At 36.0% G+C, this 20,204-nt stretch overlaps 2 protein-coding genes and 2 long non-coding RNA genes across 11 annotated transcripts in view; 2 read left to right on the top strand and 2 right to left on the bottom strand.

The window, feature by feature from the left end:
- The first annotated feature begins 56 nt into the window (after positions 1–56).
- LOC309706585 lies at positions 57–1,500 on the top strand. Its single transcript, XR_014276763.1, has 4 exons — positions 57–299; positions 468–941; positions 1,050–1,202; positions 1,289–1,500. It is a non-coding gene; the product is annotated as an uncharacterized lncRNA (long non-coding RNA).
- A 100-nt stretch (positions 1,501–1,600) lies between these two features.
- sycp1 (synaptonemal complex protein 1) lies at positions 1,601–10,187 on the bottom strand. 3 transcript variants are annotated; one of them, XM_082533241.1, is made up of 35 exons: positions 10,097–10,187; positions 9,585–9,714; positions 9,298–9,382; positions 9,153–9,196; positions 8,903–9,067; positions 8,714–8,781; positions 8,533–8,606; positions 8,380–8,438; positions 8,200–8,266; positions 7,973–8,046; positions 7,749–7,857; positions 7,368–7,462; positions 7,090–7,274; positions 6,933–7,000; positions 6,793–6,854; positions 6,571–6,687; positions 6,359–6,463; positions 6,117–6,220; positions 5,900–6,017; positions 5,728–5,798; positions 5,556–5,637; positions 5,395–5,457; positions 5,252–5,314; positions 5,114–5,176; positions 4,885–5,001; positions 4,679–4,789; positions 4,499–4,591; positions 4,333–4,407; positions 4,139–4,225; positions 3,902–4,048; positions 2,942–2,992; positions 2,726–2,797; positions 2,543–2,647; positions 2,307–2,372; positions 1,601–2,209 (listed from the first exon to the last, which is right to left on the bottom strand). In XM_082533241.1, the coding sequence occupies exons 2-35, from the start codon at positions 9,711–9,713 to the stop codon at positions 2,069–2,071; spliced, it is 3,135 nt and encodes a 1,044-aa protein (XP_082389367.1). In that variant the 5' UTR covers position 9,714; positions 10,097–10,187; the 3' UTR covers positions 1,601–2,068. The 3 variants fall into 3 exon arrangements, with proteins under 3 accessions (XP_082389367.1, XP_082389369.1, XP_082389368.1); XM_082533243.1 differs by lacking the exon at positions 5,114–5,176; XM_082533242.1 differs by lacking the exon at positions 10,097–10,187 and having other exon boundaries at positions 9,585–9,735.
- Positions 10,113–12,372, top strand: LOC309706586. Its single transcript, XR_014276764.1, has 3 exons — positions 10,113–10,197; positions 11,623–11,694; positions 11,880–12,372. It is a non-coding gene; the product is annotated as an uncharacterized lncRNA (long non-coding RNA).
- The window catches only part of LOC309706584 (monocarboxylate transporter 1-like), a 100,780-nt gene continuing 91,350 nt past the window's right edge, over positions 10,775–20,204 (bottom strand). For 3 of the 6 annotated variants that reach the window (XM_082533249.1, XM_082533251.1, XM_082533250.1), the window contains exons 2-5: positions 15,872–16,140; positions 13,312–13,455; positions 12,418–13,191; positions 10,775–11,735 (exon numbers count right to left, since the gene is read on the bottom strand). In XM_082533249.1, the coding sequence (XP_082389375.1) occupies positions 11,500–11,735; positions 12,418–13,191; positions 13,312–13,455; positions 15,872–16,088 (1,371 nt within the window). In that variant the 5' untranslated portion in view covers positions 16,089–16,140 and the 3' untranslated portion in view covers positions 10,775–11,499. Of the gene's footprint in view, positions 11,736–12,417; positions 13,192–13,311; positions 13,456–15,871; positions 16,141–19,442; positions 19,706–20,204 lie in introns of those variants that run through there. The other 3 variants (XM_082533248.1, XM_082533247.1, XM_082533246.1) reach the window with 2 other exon arrangements.

The raw sequence follows: 20,204 nt of genomic DNA, 5'->3' as shown, positions 1-20,204 counted from the left end.
TCTATATATATACATGTATTGTCTTTTGGGTAACTGTCTCTTTAAGGCTTGTAAAATATGTTTGCCATAAAGAAACAGACGCTGATCTCTGGACCGACTTACAACAATGCCTTTGTCTCCTTAGTAACAAACAGTAGAGGAAGTTTAAGGGTAAAACTGCCCTGCCCACATTCACCTGCCATAGTATCAGCCACTTTCAATCCAGGAAGTGAACAGTCAGTTGAGACATGGAGGCACACTTTCAACCAGAGAATTAAACTAAACTAGGCTGCTGTTTTCACTCTTATTAACTAAACAAGGTGAGCTGGTTTTTCTTTCTTTCTTTTTTTTTTTTAGAATTAGTTTTTTAAACGGTTTGAATTTACTTAAAATTTCACAAGAGGGATTTACATGTTTGTGTAATTTAACTAAAAAGATCACATCTAGTCTTGTTCAGTCTTGATTTCAGCTAATGTTTTTCTTTCTAGTTCCAGATTAAAAGGCCATGGATGTAAAGTTTACTGCCCTGGTTTACTGCCATCTGGCCCTTTTGTTCAGTGTGGCCCAAACAGAAAATGGGACTAGCACTCCTCAACCAACCTTTAGCTTAACGACCCTTACGACACTAACTCAGTCTGACTCTACTTCACCAATCTCAAATTTGACTGAGGAGACAACACTATATACCAGCACACAGTTGGATAACAAAACTGTCGTTAGCACCACTGCGGCAACAACCGAGAGGACAAGTCACTACCAGACTTCTCAGTCAGCAACCACCTTGACTCCTCTAACAAACAGTACAACTCTGAGGACTACAAGCTCTAGCACTCAAATGTCAACATTTACTGCACAAACAACGGCAGCAATCCAGACCACAGTAGATAACTCAAGTACACCAAGTACTCCAGTAATTACAACTGAAAATGCAACTCATACTACCATGAACAGAACCAGACAAGGTAAGCATAAGGCTCCATTCTTATCTGCAGTTTTAGCAACAACTATTCATTTTTTTTTTATATAATTTGCTGATTATGGTAATTCTTGCTGTTTTACTTTGTTGCTAGATGTGGGCCTCAATGTCTCTGAAAGGAATATGACTATTGTCTTCAGCACTGTACTTGGAGCATTTGCTGTGTTGTTGGTTTTTCTTATGTTTCACAAATGCAAACAGAAAATACAGTACTTGCACCAACCTCTCAATAATGCTCAATACACAGGTAAGGGACTCTCCTTCATCAAACAATTAGTTCAAACCCTTTCATTTACTATTGGCAATTAAAAATACTAATCTAATTTTAAACAGATACATTTGTGGCAGATGATGACACACTCGTTATTTCTGGAGGACTTTATGATGGCCATCCAATCTACGACAACGTACCAACAGCTCCTGCAGACCAGTCTCAATTCCACCTTGAGTTTCTCCATTAAAGACACAGAGTTTCTATAGTCTGAAATCTACAGTTTAGGAGTGGGTAAAACCAATGTACTGAACTAATGTAACCAATATACTTTCAAGACTGAAATACAACTCCTATGATGGTCTTTATAAGAGAAAAGTGGTCCTTAGAAAAGGAAAATGAGAATAGGTAGGACATGCAAACAAGTACAAAACTGATTTTTGAGAACATTGCTTTTATTTTTACAACACCAGAATACATAAATATATTAACAGAGTAACTTGTAACAACTAGAAATTGTCAAAGATCAGCAACATAACCTTGTGATAGAACATATTAGATTTCACGTTAACATTAAAGATGAGTTATTCCAAACATTAGCACAACAGCAAAGTAATACATAAGTAAAGACATTGACTCTGTAGTAGGTAGAAATTTAATCCTAAACACCCATAAATAAACTTACTAAAAGCTGGCATCTTAACACTAAAACCTTCTTCTCATTGACACTATGTTTTAGTTGAACCATAGAAACATATTCCATTCATGTTTTTGTGTTATTTTTAGTCTATTTGTTATTCAGTCAATCGTGTATTATTTATTCATTCTCAATAGAACTGTATTTCAAGTCACCCACCTCTACCAATATTGTTATTACTGCTAATCTGACCTAACAGCCATACTTAGGCAAAAATCTTCTCATTGGTCTTCTTCTTTTTTTTGTCACAGCCAGTAACAGCTGTCCAACCAGCATCTCTCATTCTTTTCATTGCAGCCAGCTTTAAGGAGTTTCCTGGTGATTTATGAATGAGTGGGCTCTGATTCTGTAAAAATAACACACACATACACACATATAGGGATTTTTAAAAATCAAAGTAAGTATATTATATGCCACTTTGTTGGATCATAAAGGCACATTACCTTTTTGAGAATGTGGAGTTTACATTGTGAATCTGAACTTTTATGTGCAGGTGTATTTGTAAAGGTCTATCAAGACAAGAAACAGAGGAATACACATTAATCTGTCCTAGCGAATTTGCAGAAATGGTAAAATCACATTCACATAACCTGCAAGGTTTATGCCATTATTTTTTTTAAATATTAACAAGCCCCCACCCCCCAACCCGAAAAAACAAAAACAAAAAAACATTGCTTACCAAGAGATCATTTTGATCTGAGCTGTCAGACTTGGGGTCAAGTTCAATGGCGCTCTTTCCCCACTGTGCTGACTGTTCAGAAGGGGGAGTCCTTATTCTGTAGGACTATAGGGGAGTAAATGTCAGTGAATATATTCATATTTTTTCAATTTTGGAAAATGTCAGAATGGTATACTATATTACTTTGATCTTTGTTGTTCCAGCAATATGGTTTGTAAGACTTCTTGGGGTTTTCATGTCTTCACTGCTGATGCACTACAATTCAAAGTCAGTGCAATCATTTATCATAAAACTTAAAGTAAATAAAAGCATATCGATACATGAATTATGTTATAATTTATTCTGTCACTATAGCCATTTTATATATCTACTTTATGAATAGGTTAAATTGCAGTCTACCTTGGATTTTGGTGTTCCACATGATGCTCTGATAAATTCAGTAGCAGATTCCTTAACAACAATTCAAACAAAGTTGTTTCAGAAAAAGGCTGTGGTAATAAGGTTACATTGTACTGCTTTGCACTCACACACAAAGTTTTGCAGTCGTTCCCTACAGCTATAGGCAATTATTAGCAGAGTCTTCCATGTGAACTGACTAAGAGTATCTGGCGCCAGTATTCTCAGGCCCTATAAAAGCTGCTAGCTTACTAATCTCTGAGAGATGCTCTTCATGAATTTAAATGTTTTCTCCAATGCGTAACACCCATGCTCATATTCACACTGCTATTCTTGTTAATTGATGGTTTCTAAATAAATCTGTCAACTCTGGTGCATTTTTAGTTCCCATGGCACATTTGAGACTCTCATTCAAACATATGAATATATACCTTTTTTTACTCATACACAATAAATACATTTAAAATCTCTTTTCTTTCTCTAAATAAAATCCAGGTGAATAATAAACATTATGAATAGCTATAGGGCTACAAATTGAAAGGCTAAAACACCATGTCCACCAAAAAAAACAAACCAAAAAATGGCAATTAAAATCTTCGCAAATATTATGGAAAAATAATAAATGAATCTATTTGTCCGTTTTGATCCACCAATCACTTATACCAAATATCGGCTGATCCTGACTCAGCTGAATGTTGTTCTGTTTTTGTCTTTACCTATAACCTGGTACCATGGATTATTTTTCTAATAAATACCAGTTCAGCAAATTCAATTGGGGTTGTATTTATTTTTCATAATACCCAAAACCAAGGATGTACTATATCTGAAGTAGAAAAGGCTATTTTGAGAAATCTGTAGTTATAAAAACCTTAATCATCTGATTTTCTAAGCTTACCTTAAACAAAAATGTCTGAAACAAAACGTGCTTAATCTGTTGAAAACATTTTGGTCGATAAAACTCACATATGTTGTACGAGTGGCCAAACTCTGACCATCTTTGCTGTAGGAGGAAGTTTTCTTGGCCTTGAAGAAGTCAAATGTGTGACTCTTTGAAGAGTTCTCTTTTGGAACCTCTGAACTTTTCCCTTGTTTATAGTTTGAGGCAGCTACCTGTAGTAGTACACATACAATTTTGGGTCAACTAAAAGTAATGACAAAGAATGCCATCTAGTGGCAGCCTATGAGCTGCATGCACTGTACCTGTTTGTCGCTCCCTTGTGACAGCAGAGTCCTTTTCACAACAGACATTTCCTGCTTCAGATCACTTGTTTTGTTTCTGAGGTTTTTCTAAATTCAAAGTGTTTGTTACATTGTGAGCTGTCTCTCTCAGAAGTATGACAAACAAACAGCTGTATTCATAAATCCAACATAAACTGATTTAAAGTAGGATATACCTTCTCTCTTGTTTCTGCCTTCAGCTCTTTCTTCAGCCTCTCATTTTCAGACTTATGCTTTGAGAGGTCCAATTCCTGATTTAGAGAAATTTGTGATGCAAATGTTAGGATATGACATATTTTCTGGTCAATCATTATTAGTGCTACTTAGCATGTTTCTTGGTACCAGTGATTTTTCACGAGCAGTCGCCTCCATCTCATTCTTCTTCTTCTCTTCAAGTTCTGCGTCCTTTTCTTGGACCATCCGGTCATACTGGCTCTGGTAGTGACAAGTTGGGTTCATTCCAACACAATATACATGAGACATATTTATCAGACAGCAAAAAGGCCATTATAATAACTTTACCTTATGTTTTTCCATCAGAGTGACCATATCTCCAATCTTATGCTGGCATTTAAGTTCTGTGGCCTCCTTGTTCTTAATGGCTTCTGCTGCTGTTATTCTAAGTTTCTGGACCTACAACACAAATTGGTTCTATTATTGTAAATTCAATTTGAAGGAGGTAAATGTTAATTAAATTGAAATTACAAATTGAAAAATAAAAAAGTAACCTCTTTCTCAAGTTCTGCTGCAAAAGTCGATTTTGACTCAAGAGCCTTGAGCAGTTTCTCATGTTCTTCTCCTTTGAGTTGTTTAAGGTTCTGGGACTCATTTTGAAGGCTGTTGATCTAAAGATTAAAGCAGCATCTTAATTTTCCAGTCTAATACTGATTAGCTTAAATAGTTCACATACGTATTAACAACTGGAAAATAAAAACACAAAGCAAACCATCCCCATACCGTTGTTTCAAGGTCACTGGATTTTGCAATCTCCTGTGCCATTTGTTTCTTAAGCATTTTATTCTGAAAATATACAAGTGAGGACAATAAATACCATTCCACTCCTTTTATAGCTAGAGTTTCATGGTCATTACAAACCTCTTTCTTGTATTCCTCCTGGGCTTTAAATTTAATTTCATATTGTTTTCTGAGTTTGCACAGCTAAAAAGCAAAGATTTTTTGTTTAGTTCCAGAAAATGATCAATAACAACAGTATTTGCAATTTCACATTTTTCACTCACCTTTGTTTCCACAGCTTTGATCTGTTTTTCTTTTTCTGTGATTTTCACCTGAAGTTGCTCATACTGTTCACACAGAGCATAAAGAAGTCATAATGAACATGTTTAGAATAAGCATCTTTATAAAGCCCTGTTTCTACTAATAATTTAGTTAAGATGCTTACCTTTTCTTCAATTTGCTTCTGCAGAGTTTCTGTTTGTACACATTTCCCCAGGATTTTGGTTTTGACTGCAGTTAACTCATCTCTATTGCATGGAAAATTAATATTTAAATCTCAAAAACTGTGCATTCCAATCAGGAAAAAGTATCTTTAAGCCTCTGAAGTGCATATTCACCGTAAAGTCTTGTTTTCTTCCACCAGCGTTTGAATTTCTCCATCGAGTTTTAATGCCTTCTCCTCACTCACCTGAGTCAAAACAGTTTTCAGAATTTGTGATTCATATAATAAATGAATTAATAATAATACAAATAATAATAAAAATGACAATAATATAATAAAATTCAAACCTTCATGTTTGCCTCAATAGTTTGCACGTTAGATAATCCATTTTCAAACTGCTCTTGAATGGCTGTCTTCTCAGACTGCAGCTCATTAAAGTTTGATAATAACTCTTCATACTTTACTCTTAAAAATGACATAAATAAAAAATGAAACATATTACAACAGCGTAATAAAATATTATATATGCTAATATGATAAAATGGCTGTCTATTAATAACTCACTCATTTTGCAAAATGTCTTTCCTCAGCTGCTCCATCTGAACGTTGCATTCCTTATTTTTCTTCATTTCAGTACACAGCTGTTCCTCCAGCACCTGCACTTTGATCTGCAGGTATATTGCAGAGAAGCAATGCATTGTATATTTCAACCCAATGAATATATTTTACTACCAAACACATAAACAGCTTTCTCTAGTGGATAAGAGGTGAGGGGATGAGAAACAAAATTAAAAACATGTAAATACCTGAGTCAAAGTGGACTTCTCCTGTAAATGTTCTTTTTCCTTTTCAGCAGCTTCACAAGCCTTTTTCAGTGAATCATTTTCAGCAAAAGCATTCTCTGCTTCTTTCTGTATCAGGGAAAAAGGACAAACAATTTTAAGTATCTTTATTAGGCTATCTGATACAGATCGTCTTTTCTTTTTGCATTATGTATCTATTTATCTACTTATATCACCTTAACCAAGTGGATTTCTTCAGTTTTCTTTGAAAGCTCAGCCATGAGTTCCTCCATTTTAGCTTGAGTGAACTGAATTTTAGCCTTCACTGACTCAATGGATTTAGATTTTGTGTCCTAATAACAAGAACACATATTGTTTTGAAGGTATGTAACAGACTTGGGCATGCAAGGACTGGTTTTAGAGAGAAATCGTACACTTTCCCTTCAAATAAACCGTACCAGTTCATCTTTGAGAATTTGGATTAGGCCATCTTTCTTTGTAGCTTGGTCAAAGGTTTCCCCTGTTGAGTAAAATATTTCTTTCGACTTGAAACCACATCACCTAAAAATATCAACACATGTTATCCGGTGGGACTTACCTAAAACTGTGTTTCTCCTTTCAAGTTCAGTGTTGTTTTCTATAAGTTTATCCTCAAGCTCTTTGGCCCTTCAGAAAAGTAAAAACAAGAATATAATGACATGAGGAAACACTGTACTTTATCTAGAAAACACTGTGAATGAAGGAGTTTAATATACCTCTCTTTCTCTAGTGCTAGTGAAGTCTTTAGCTCTTGAATGGTTGATTGAATGCACTCTAACTCCTCTGCTTGCTGGTTTTTGACTCTGTTGAGCTCCTGTAAACTGAGATCTTTGCTTTGGATGACCTCAGCATACTCTTTTTTACTTTGTTCCAAGGCTGCAGCAGTAGTTTCCTGATTTTTCTTTGTTGGGTTATTAATATTTCAGTTAAAGCATATTGCATGCAACACAAGAGCCCAATTTCAGTACAAAGAAAAGAATCTCAAGATACTCACCTCAGTCTCTCTGCAGCGCTGCTCAGCAATATTCAGTTGTTGAAGAAGAGATTCCTGTTCAGCTTTTGCACTTTTGAGAACTTCAAATTGATGATCTATAAAAGCACATATATAATATTAATATCCCCAAAACAAAGTGTACTAACCTGACCTGAAGTCTGGAAAAGAAATAAAACATTTTCACCTTATACTAAGCACCTTTTCTCATGTTAATGAGCATCTATCCAAATATACTGTCATGACTCTAATACTTCTGCATATTTAATACTGAGTAATATTTAAAAAATGTCTTGTTATGAACACACTGTTTTTATTACCAGTGTAGCAAAGTTTATAAAATCAACATTCACAGCTTATCTTCAGATCTAATTATGATGTTACTTGTTGACTGTTGAAGTTCATTGCAGTGCTTCTGAGTTTCATCGAGGTCCAGCAGGAGTTTCTGTAGTTGGGTTTCCTTATCCTTAAGTTTTAATTGAAGCATGGTTATCTGTAAAGAACATGTCAGTCATTAACGTGTCAAAATTTGTAAAATTTGTGGAAATATATTTCATGCCAAAAGTTCCTCAAATAAACTGATGGAAGGGCTTTTTGCCCCCACCAACCTCTTCCTGTTTTATCTTAAATTCCTGCTGATATTTCTTTTGTAGATGGTCAAATCGCAGTAAGTCTTCTTCGACTGAAAAACAATAAAACATGCTGTGTTGATGGTCAAAGTGTCACTAATTCATCTAGTTCCACTTAAAGCCTAAATACATTTAAGGCATTTTATTGAGTAAAAGACATAACATTTTGGCGTAATAGCGGCAAGAAGAAATGTATATATATATACCTTTCTGCATCTCTTGCTGATCAGTTTCTACTCGGACACGTAGGCTTTCAAATGCGGCAATCATTTTCTAAATGAAAAAGTAATAAACTGGCAATCAAACCTCATCATTTTACAATGTTTTGGTCAACAAAATATAATAAATTAAAAGCTACTACTGGCAAATATTTTGTGGTGTTTTACCTTAACGCTTTCGTTGTTTTCAGTAAGGAGGTGGTGGGTTTCCTCTCTTTCAGCTTCAACTGCAAAACATTCACAGCAATGTACCGTTTATTTCTGCACTTACTAAAGCTGATAAAGAAAAGTATTCTCCAGATCACCAGAATTTTTACTTACATAACTGTATTTTCTCAACTGACGAGTCAAAGGTTTCCTTGAGTATATTGCACAAGTTCCATGTTGAATTGTTTCTGCATTTTAAAAATTGAGTTTTTAGCATTTCACAATTAAAGGAACAAAACAAAGCTAAATGTAATCAGATCATCATATTTATCTTAGTTTCACAAATCACACATACTTGTTTCTCAGTTCTTCATTTTCACTAATCTGCTCCTCCAGCTTTATGCTGAGACTTTCATTTCCAAACTGCAGACAGAAAATACATTAAAGAATTCAAAGTTATCTCTTCCTGTTGTAAATGTTGTACATAAGTAGATAGACAGAGATAAGCATAAGATCAAATAAGATCAGTCTGTGGGGTACACACCTGCAACTCCTGAATTGCCTTGCGCTGTGTTTCAATTGTTCTTTTGTTATCTTGGAGCCTTCTTTCCTTTTCCACAGTGTCAGAATAAACTTTAACCTTCCAACACTTAATTTTCTCAACTTCATCAAACAGCTTTGAATAAAGCTGACCAGGATTGCAATTATTCTGGAAAACATCCACAGTTTAGGAAGTAAAATGACACACACAGACATATTCATGCTGCACATTTCTGTGCAATAGAAATATTTACCCCGTCTTTCTCCATTGGTTGCATGAGTTTCATCTTCAGAAAGTCTTTAGTGGGAAACAATAATTAGTTTAGTATTTATAGTGCAGTTCTTCTGTTGGAAGTGATAGAACTGGTGTTGTTAAATAACACAAAGACACACAAATACCTTGTTTGGGCGGTTTAGTTGGTGCAACCATGTTTGTATTGGGGAACAGGATGTTTTTCTCTTTGTCAAAGCATTCACTGTAACTCTGGTGGAAAAGAGCAGTAATATTTAATGTCATGTGTGTTAATAATTACTGCCTCATAGAATGCTGCTGACAACACACATACAATGGTCATTGCTAAGGTTAAATAGTTACTGCTGAGCTAGCATAGTGGTGCTTTGAGTTTTTTCATCATTGTTTAGCTTCTAATTATTAACTAATTATAACGAACTATTTATTGACTTACAGGTTGCAATGCTTTCATGAAATTGCCTCTGTCTTCAACTATTTCTTGAGGTTGAACCGCAGATATTGGTCCGTTATTCACCCTGGGAGGCACCAACAGCTTGAAGCTAAAACGCTGATCTCTCTCCATTCTGGAATAGCCATACAGCAATAACCTAGTTATTTAATAATGCGGTGTTTTAAACCAAGACATCGTTAATAAACACCACAGAAATGCCAGAAGACTACAAATAACTATTATCTTCCCTTTTTACCTAATATTCACAAGTCAAATAACCCTAAACATTAGCTGGTTAGCTAACAGTAATTAGCTTTTTTATTTGTGAGTCAACTAGGCTCGCAGACAACAGCTAACAGTTACCTCCGGTATATTAGAGCAGCGTTAATTCCCACAAAATACAAGATAAAAAACCAATAATAATAGTCAGTAGTTTAGAATGTTACTTAATAAACATCAATGTGGTAATTTACTAGGTACTACGTGTAAACTATGACATTTTTTTTAAACGTTACCTGTTAAACTTGGTTAACGGTTATAACGCGACCACCCTGCACGAGGCGAGGAAGGACTCTTGCCCAACTGTTTAAGTGAAGACTATTGTTGTGTCGTTCAGGTTTATTTAAATATCATACTTTATTTTTTTATTATCTTATTTTTCTTCTTCTTCTTGATGATAATAATAATAATAATAATAATAATAATATAAGAATAATGTTTGTGGTAGCAGTGGTATATACACAAAATTAAGTTGTTTTTTTGGTGGGCGGATGCTGTGTCCCTTTAATTAATATTTAATGTGTAAAATTGGCAAAATAAAGCAAAATTGTATATTATAAAATGAAAAATGAAGGTAATACGTTATAGTCAAGGGTCTAATTTAGCACAGATATGCAGTTGGAGGTGATATATGTCATATAAGAACAGCACTTTGTATCTTTGAAACCATCAATCAGTTTGGTACATAGTGGAGAATATTAATTATTCTCTGAACTCTTGTATCAAAACTGATATGTAAAAAATATTACAAACAAAATAATAATGTAGAATTATTCTTTTTTTCCTGACGTTAAGATTTAATTTTTAAATAAATTATGTTAGCACATAACAAAAATATCATACCATATTTCTATCTTAGATTCAAGAAAAAACAAGACACAAGACACAGTGGAGTATTACATCCTTGTTAAACAGCCTTTTATTTGACTTTTTCCACAAAATTCCTTTTTTTGCAGTCAGTGGCATGTTTTCCATCATAAGGCAAACCGCTAAACATCAGAATTATTTTATAATTGGCATAATGCATTATCAACAATGAACCAGAAAAAAATAACATTTAAAAGAATTTAGAATGAGAATGAATGTGCTTATGGAATAAACAAAGTGGCATGGGTGATACTTCTGAAAGTTAAAAAAAAATTGCACTTTGCTGTGATGTGCTTGGAAAGCTCATGCTGTCTTATAAATGTCGTGAGAGAGAAGTGAGAAAAGAGAAAGTGTCTCTTAAAAATAAAGCTTTCTACTGGTAACAGCAAACAAACGAGAGCAAAACACTTTCATTATGTGATTGTACATTTCAGAAGGTTAACATGCTAAAGGAAATAAAGTTATAAAGAATGTTATAATGATTATTACCAATAAGACAGACGTAATTTAAATTGCTTATTTACTATATTTATGAGGTTTAAGTATAAATATAAGAGGTATATATTTAATGAGGATTGTGTATTTGTGTTTAAAGGACTTTTATAATTGTGGCTATGAGTTCTATGGTGGGCTTCAAAAACAATGCATAATCAAACTGATGAGGAATTAATGCTATTGTTGCCTGTTGAAAAAGCATGTTTCTTTTGATGAAAAATTACCTCACTAAGGACAATAAATTGACCTATGTTGTAAATTGACTTGATGCAGGACTTTATACAGTGTCCTCTGTATTCCTAGCTTCTGCCACCTCTTTGGCAGCATTGTCCCTGTTGGACTTTTGTTCTCCAACTCCCACCACTCCTCTCCTCTCCTCCTTTTTTTTCTCTTTGTCCAGCAGCCGATAGTTCAGCCCCATTCCTGCAAACAGGAAGACACTAGCAACTATGAGGATGATCCCACAGCCCTGGTAGGTGTACTTGTAATCATGGTAGACATCTTTGAACTTCCCTGTGAAGACAAAACGACATCATACAGGATCATTTGTTTCTGTGCATAAACTGTATATAAAAAATGTAAGTCTTGGTTTGTGCACTCACATTCAGAATTGTTCAGATGGATATTTTAGCTGTTACCCTTTGTGTGTTTTGATAGTAGTGCAAGGGCTGGTACTGACTGAAAAACTACAGACCCTACATGCTCATGGCTTTTCACTTACAAGGTACTACACTCAATGACATAATGTGCGATAGTCTATTCTAGTGGAACAGTGTAAGGGTCTATGTGTTGCCCCTGTGATGGGCTTGTAACCTGTCTGGGGAGACCACACCTCACACCCAGTGACAGCTGGAATGGATGGATGGATAATCTAGCAGTCTAAATCAAAATTACAAAATGAAGACAATATTGTGTTGTGTAACAGCTGAAACTAGAGATTGAGACCATAAACCTATAAGCGAAGTCTTTACTGAAGTAAAAGATTGAGTGACCAACAAGGCCATTTTTTTATACAGTTGCACTTCTTATTGAGACTCAAGGAGTGCCCTCTGCTAGCCAGTTAAAAAATAAAATTAAGCACTTATGTAGTGGCTTAACAATCCACTGTATAACTTATATATACAAGTGTATTAGTATAGTAAGTAGTTATAGTAAGTATATAGTAAGTAGTTATTATCATTAGTGGGGTACTCACCAAGTAACGGCGGACCTAATAATACAGGACCGCACTCAACAATAGTGACAAGCCCAACAGCACTGGAGAAACGCTGCGTTCCGACTAGGTCCATTAACGTCTCGAACAGCACTGCACTCAGCCAGCCAAAAGCAAACCCAAAGAAGATGGCATAAATGGTAAAGCCTGTATAATCTTCTGATATTGGAGCTAGGACATGACACACGCCGTTGTACAGTACTGAAGCAGCAAAGAAGTACTGTATCCTGGAACGGACCCACTTGGTATTGGCCACCATGCCCATTGAGGGTCGGGCAAACATGTCAACAAAAGCGAGGATAGACAGTAAAAAAGCTGCCTTCTCTTTGGCAATGTGTTTACTCTTGGCATAATTAGAGAGGAACACCAGCGGTGCAAAGAGGCCAAAAAACATGACAATATTTCCCACTATGTAGAGCAAAAAGCCACGGTGCTTGAACAAAGTGAGGTCGATAAAGCTGTTAATGGTCTGCAACACAGTCTTCCTCTCTGTGGTCTTCTCTGCAGGCTTGGGTTTTGGTCCTATAGGTCGCATGAGGGAACCTGCAACACAGCAGTTGAAAAGCAGGCCACCCAGGATCAGAAAACTTCCTCTCCAGCCAAACTGATCAAAGAGCCAAGTATTAATAGGAGCTAGGGTAGAAAGAAAGACAGGACTTCCAGCCATGGCAAGCCCATTAGCAATAGGTCGCTTGTTGTAGAAGTACTTTCCAATCATTGTGAGAGCAGGGTTAAGGTTGAAGGACAATCCCAGACCTGAAAGATTCAGTAAAAATATGTATAAAAATGAGCATGAAACAGTGTTTGAAAAAACAACAGTGTACAAAAAAAACAAGTTAGTAACAAACAAACTTGAAAATATTAAAAACTAGGTACCTCCAAGAACACCTATGCAAAAGTACAGTGCTTGAACAGATTCACAGAAAGAAGCAGCAATGAGGCCCAATCCTGACAGGCATCCTCCAGCCATCATAACGGGACGACTCCCATATTTGTTAACCAGGATGCTGCTGATTGGACCTGAATCAAAAGAAACAAAGAACAAATATAGTAAATATATAAATATAGCATATATATCATGTCGCTACATGTTTTTCATCTATTCAAAGGCACAATTCTAATTTTAACCACCAGAGGGCTCTAGTGCCACAGCTGTGTCTCAGCAAATTCAAACAACTTCAGCAATCAGTTTTGTCAGTGCTGCACTGCAGTAGATGTGCTCCCAAGCCATTAATAATGCGATCTGTCAGAAAAACCACAAAAGCTGCAATGAAATAATCATTTATTTGATCCAGATATTCATAAAAATTGACAGAAGAATAATTTGTTTTGGAGCTCTTTTTAATGTACTCCAAACACAATTGAAATGATCATTAGAAATATCTCAGCTCAGACAAGCGGGTGGGGGTATTTGTGTGAGTGTACTGGGGTGATTTTCTCACTGGTGTGTACATTGGGGTTAAAATAACACTGAATCTTCTGTTATATATATAAATATATATATAACATATATAAATATTAGATTTTGATACTGGCTATAGAGAAAGAAAGACTGACTGTGCAAACAGTAACCAGCTTATTAAGATTCATGCATACTGGATTCAAAATCAGCTCAGGAAAATTGCTATGACTAGTAGACAAATGACTAAAATGCACTGAGGGCTCGGGTCGCAAAACACCATCTCCATCTAAGACATGTAACAACCAGCCTAAATGAGTATGAGGATCCACATGGAAGACACTTCTGCCTTCCTGCCAAATCTCTGCACTAGCCAATGAACCCAAATGGAAACTGACAGTTTTTGTTTAGAGGTTGTCCAGACTCATTTGCCAGCACGGTGCAAGACAAAGGGTTTTTAAATTGTAATGCAGGCAGTCTCCTCACAAACAATGAGTTCTTTCCTTCTGCGTTGCAGGGTGGGTTGCTTATGATAAAAAGGTTGGAGACAAACCAATGTAGAATATTATGAATATAATGAATCAAAAATTGAAGGAGTACAGAGGTACGCAACAGTGGGCTGTTAATGAACTTCTCCTGCTGATGTGTTCTGAATGTTTAACATAGAGATGGCAAGAGGCTCAGCTGTCATCTGCTCACGGCGCTGACAAACATTGCCTTGCTTATTCTCTGTTCTCAATTACTATGCGTAGCTTGCCTTCATCTGTGTATATTTACATCAAACATTTGCATTAATTGAGGGAGTTACACATATCCACGTATACTAAGACACTGCAGCTCATAACTTGTTAGGGCATGTGAGGCTCTAAGAGCCAAGTGAAACAAAAAGAAGTGATTAACAAACATCCACTTTGGTCCATTATGTGTTACAAATAAAAAGCAACACCATGGTAAAGATAGGCAAGTTGAGAACAATCAGTTACTGTTACAGTGTAACTCAATAACCTTAAACCATTGTTCCTGCATGCCTGAATGTCACTCTCCAGAAGCAGCTGCTTGTTAAGTGTTGCTGAACAATAAGCAGCATTGATTTCTTCCACGGGGAACACGATACTTCTGTTGTACAGTAATGAGGACTTAACTTGAATGTGAAGTTTTTGTTCGCCTTAGGAACTTAATACTCAGAGTAAATAACAGACATGTGGCACCTTGGTTTCTTGGGATGTTTTCACCTGGGATGTTTTGATGCAATATGTTCACCATTATGCACACAGTGTAATGCTAGCTGAGTGAGGCCATATTTCCTATTTTATTTTACTGCTAGCAAATCTTACAAACAATTTTACACATAGCCCCATGTATAAAATTTGACTGACAGTGTATTTTATATGGAGCTACACTTCCCACTTCACACATTAGTTTGGAAGACTAAAGCAGCTTTCCCGAAGCTTCCTTGAGACTAGATGCCTAAGTCATCATTTTTCCAGTTCATCACACACTAGAGCAAAGAGAACAGCAGTGTTTTGATTTCAGAGGAGATGGCCTTTTGGGACAAGAAGGACTTCTTTGAACTCTGATCTCTCTCTGTTTATTTATCGTGAGCTTGAAAAGGGCTTTATCGTCATCTGATTGACCAGCCCAGAGTGACATCATGAAGTGTCTCATTCATCTCATCAGTGCAAGAACACAAACAAAACCCCTGGTGGTCTTCCAGTCTCAAAGCACAAGAGAAAAGAATGGGTAGGTGTGCAAGGCTTAAACTCATTCATATGCTCCAGAGAAAGATAATGTTGCAACAGCATTTCAATGGAACACTTGAACTTTTGTTTTGCCAGTTTAATTTTTTCAGCACAGTAATTATGATTATGTGTGATCTCTCTGTGACTGAAAAGCTACACAGTAAGCCTGTATTTCATCAAAAATAAATGATTTTTTTTCTTATTTGTAACAGAACACTAAAGGAATAAATGTAGTATGGTCATGCTAAGAGCTGGGTATTGATTTCAGCTGCTTGTCTTGGATGGTACTGTAGCTCACCTCCGCCGTACGTGACGGCTAACATGATGGAGGAGATCCAGGACACCTGGCTACTTGTCACATTGAAGATCACCTCAATCTCTTTGAAGAAGACAGTGATGGACTTGGGAAATGCATAGGAGAAGCCAATAGAGATGAAGGCTCCAATCACCACCATCCATCCCCAGCCACCCTCAGGTGGTGTGTAGCCTTGAGGACCACCGACGGCTGGTGGCATTGTTCTTCGCAAATCTCCTCTTAAAACTCAAGAAGTTTTACAGATACAATGACTGTTTAGGAGAGAACAAAGTGACAGAGAAAGTCCTTTGATTAGTTGCTTGTAATTCTTAAAACAGTTTAACAAAATGATATTTGTGTTTATGAATTAGAATACAGAAGACCTTTGGCAAACAAGCTGAAAAAACTTTATTTCGTTAAGTGCTTAATAAATATTCAACCCATCAATAAACATAGAAAATTACAAAACATTTTTCTGTTTCATACAGCTGCACAGTCATTTGTGATACATTGTTCAATTTACTGTCCTCTTTTACTTGAACTTGATATTTTGTCCTCAGCTTTGAAACATTTGACATCAATAAAACATTCTTATATCAGTTTTGTGACTAGAAAGCGTCAGCAATAGATCAACTTTATATTCAAGTTGATCTTAACCAGTATGACCTTGCAAACAGAACTCAGATTTAATGTTTTCAGTATTTCCAAACACCAGCAGTGGTTTTGTTTCTGGCTCACCTCTCTTGTTTAGTAATATTGTTAGTACATTTTACTTTGGCATTGCCTATCATGGCAGCTTCTGAAGAAGGAAAATCAAACTAACAAATTTTCTACCAGAGGCGTAATTTTCACATTTTCACACTGTGTTTATCAAATAAACATTTGCTTTTATTTTTTTTAACCTTCAGTAAGTTGATGTTACTTTTTTTTTAGTTTTTAGAAAACTAGAAAAAATACACATCAGGTACTGTCTCACAGTCTTGATTTTAATTTTCCTTTTTCCAAAATGTTTTCATGCATTTCATGCTCCTTGGTCTCAGCGCTAACTAGGCTTTTCTATTCTTTGGAAGCCCTTTTGGCCATTTCAGCCCTTTTGGCCACTTCACCATATAGCTTTGTCATGCATTATACAGTACGAACCTTCTATACCGACCTATAACTTCTGAGTAACCCTGCTTTGACGATACCACATGTGTATATGAAAAGATTCATTATGTTGCAAAAGCATTTCCCCAACTTTAATAACTATGTTCAAGATTAAACATGGCATTTCTGGCCTTGCTTTGTTTTGAATTGATCTCTGCATGCATTTACTAAACTCCCACCCGCTGATCTCACACAGTTTCACTTTAGAAATGATGAATACGAGTCCATCTGCAGAGTCAAACAACTTACTGTATTGTTTACACAGGGGAGACTATCCAGAGAGAACATCGATCAGACCACGAACACAGGTTGAATTCACACTGCTCAATAGCTCAGGGCTACGCTCTGGAATGGCTGATGATGTAGCGTTTTTCAGCCAAGGAGGACTTGATTTGGTTGATGAATTGGGTTAGGACTCTGAAAACTTATTGGATAAACCAGTTGTGTGCAGCACGTAGTGAATATTTAATGTTTTAAAGAACTTTTGTTATTGAGCTGGGATTTTAGCATCTGCTGTGCAGCTGTAAATGTGCCTCCTTCTTTATCTTGCAGCAGCAATACACTGAGAGAAATAAGAACTTACACTGCCACTAAATCAAATCAGTTTTGCATATCAAAGAAATAAGTTGTGTGTGTGACATTATTGGTTATCACTAACAAGGAGTATTTGTTTTTTTATGCAAGTAAAAATGCTAAATGACTGTTGTTTTTGAGGAACATTAAATTGGTCCATCAACCAACTGCACTGTGTCTGTACTTTTCATACTTCAATGTTCTGGCCGACTTGTCAACCAGTGAGCATTCATTTATGTTTAGAAACATGCAATTGGGATTTTGGGAGGGCTGCATGGAAAAACTTTTGTGCTGAAAAGCTTATCCATAGACTCTGCACTGACAAATACATACACAAACTGACACAAACATGGAAACAAAAAGGTGTCCTAACTGCAGCTCTGTACTCTGATGATGTTCTCTGCAACCAGCATTAGAAAACGTAACTGTATTAGTTTTCTACTCAAAATAGATATATATTTTGTCATAGTTTCTTTTCTTTTTTAATGTGTTGCTTCCAGTTTAATCTTGTGTTTTCATATCCATAGAAAGTTCAGTGTTGTTTGATGTTACCTGTCCATTGGTTAGCTTCATATCAAAGTTAATTATGTTTTACCAATAACATTGTGACAGCCCAAAGATTTTTCCATGAAGTGACCACAATACAGCAATATTATTTTACAAAGCCTAAATGTCTAAGTTTGCACCACGTTTTTTATTGGCCTTTCTTAATAAATGCTACTTTAAAAATCAATGTTGTTCAACACACTGTAGGTAACAATAACATTTGAGTTAGTTTAGGTTAAGTGTAAAAGTTTTTTAAAAAAGGTTTTAACCTTTAATCGATCAAGGAGCCTTCTCCTTTTGGAAACTATGAAATTACGAGAAAAGGGAATGAAAAGATTGAATAAAGTCTAGACTCTTAAACAGGATAATATACCAGGAAATGTTGTTACAACAGAAACAGGACTATCTGTACTTTTAAAGAATAAAAATTCAGCAGTTGACATTAAATGATAAATGGAGGAACAAGTTAAGACAGACAGGACCCCAGGATAGAATAGTAAATCTGCAGAAATAATGAATAAAACAGATAAGTTCTCACTAAGGATTGACTGCCTGTCTCTAAAATAAAGAGCAAAATATCAAATAATTCAGTAAAAACTGCCGAGAGTCAATTCATTCAAGCCAGGAAGGAGTAGACAAACATGCAGAGGTATAAAAACAAACTCCCCTCACGCTGTAAAGGTCTAAATAAAGTAGCCAAAGTGGGCGGCCTGAAAGTGCCACTTGACAACACACATACCAGCACAAAGCAGGGTGGGCTCAGCAGAGGACATCAGCAGATATACAAAAGGATTTGGTGCCTGTGCTTAAAGATGTGAGGCTCAACTGATTTAATTTGAATTCATAAGATTAAGTTTGGTAAATGTATCTCCTTTTCTTAGTAATTAATTTTAGTCTCAACTCTATGTACCCATATGTTGCCTGAATTAAATTGTCAAACTAAGAATAATGAAAATAAAAAAGAAATTACCTTTAATATGGTTGAGAAACCACGCAATTTTAAATTTGTGCCAAATTGGGCTCTTTTGCGGAAGACTTTTCATTCATTCTGCCCGCTTCAGGCCTTTTCTGACCCCAGCTTTCTAGTACCAATTTTAGACAGAAATGAATTTGTCTGTTTAATTATAGATGAGAATAATGTGTTAAATATTTGCTCAGGGATATTGCATTCTCACATAATAAGTATTGTTATAACACTAACAAAGCAATCCATTTTTTATGAATATCCAACTGGAAACAGACTAGTTCTTGAAGTAATTATTTTAAAAATGATGTCTGGCAAATATTATATGTATATCAAGGATCTTACCTTAGCAGGAACTCTTGAACAGGGACAGATGAGCTCTGCAGATAAAGTCTCTGAGGGACGTTAACACAGTGCAGACATCACAGAATCGGACTGAGTGGCTTTGGATATATATTAAAAAAATACAAAAAAGAAACACTACATTTGTTTCACAGACTGTCCACAAAAAATCAGTGAGTCGGTGCCAGGCTACAAGTTTCAACACTGTCACTGTTTCATCTGAATAAAGTAGAGTTCATTCAGTGCCCAGATCAAACAGCTGGACAATCTGGACACGATGGTGCTAAATGGTGAGGCCAGTCAAGATCTTATTGGCTATGCAACACGTAGAGCCATGCCCCTACGGTGCTTTCTCCACCCCTCTGTCATGTGCTGAGCTGACACACAAGGTCAGACTAAGGCCCTGCATACTGCACTCTATAGTATCCATGACTGTATGTGCTCCAAGAGGATATAATAATGCCTGCGCTCCAGAAGATTAGATGCTGTTATCAGTGCCTTTCACTTGAATTTTATAGGAAATCAATTTTACAAATATGAAGGACATTGTTTATTCAGCCACCTGAAAGAAAGACTTTTGTGTCATTCCTTGTTGAGCCTTTCTCCCAGATTCCCTGAGGAACTATTTATAAGTCTGTATCAGGGCTTGGGACAGGAAAGGCCTGAGTACACTGGGTTACTGAAACAGCATGTGCTTCCAAAATGCCTTCAAATTCTTGACACCCTTGAAACATTATTTCTTATTGTTAACTTGCTTTGTGTAGT

This window comes from Aulonocara stuartgranti, assembly GCF_965226115.1.
Source record: "Aulonocara stuartgranti genome assembly, chromosome: 5".
In the NCBI taxonomy this organism is placed as follows: domain Eukaryota; kingdom Metazoa; phylum Chordata; class Actinopteri; order Cichliformes; family Cichlidae; genus Aulonocara; species Aulonocara stuartgranti.
Note: the sequence above shows the minus strand (reverse complement) of the source record. Positions and strands in the feature narration are given on the sequence as shown.

What these genes read in the sequence shown, in the direction of transcription:
- sycp1 (XM_082533241.1), bottom strand. Translation starts at nt 9,713, where the DNA reads ATGGAGAGAGATCAGCGTTTTAGCTTCAAGCTGTTGGTGCCTCCCAGG. An exon ending in AGAAGTCCACTTTGACTCAG is followed by an intron (nt 6,221 to 6,358) that starts GTATTTACATGT and finishes ATATACCTGCAG; the next exon opens with ATCAAAGTGCAGGTGCTGGA. An exon ending in AGGAGGAATACAAGAAAGAG is followed by an intron (nt 5,177 to 5,251) that starts GTTTGTAATGAC and finishes GTATATTTTCAG; the next exon opens with AATAAAATGCTTAAGAAACA.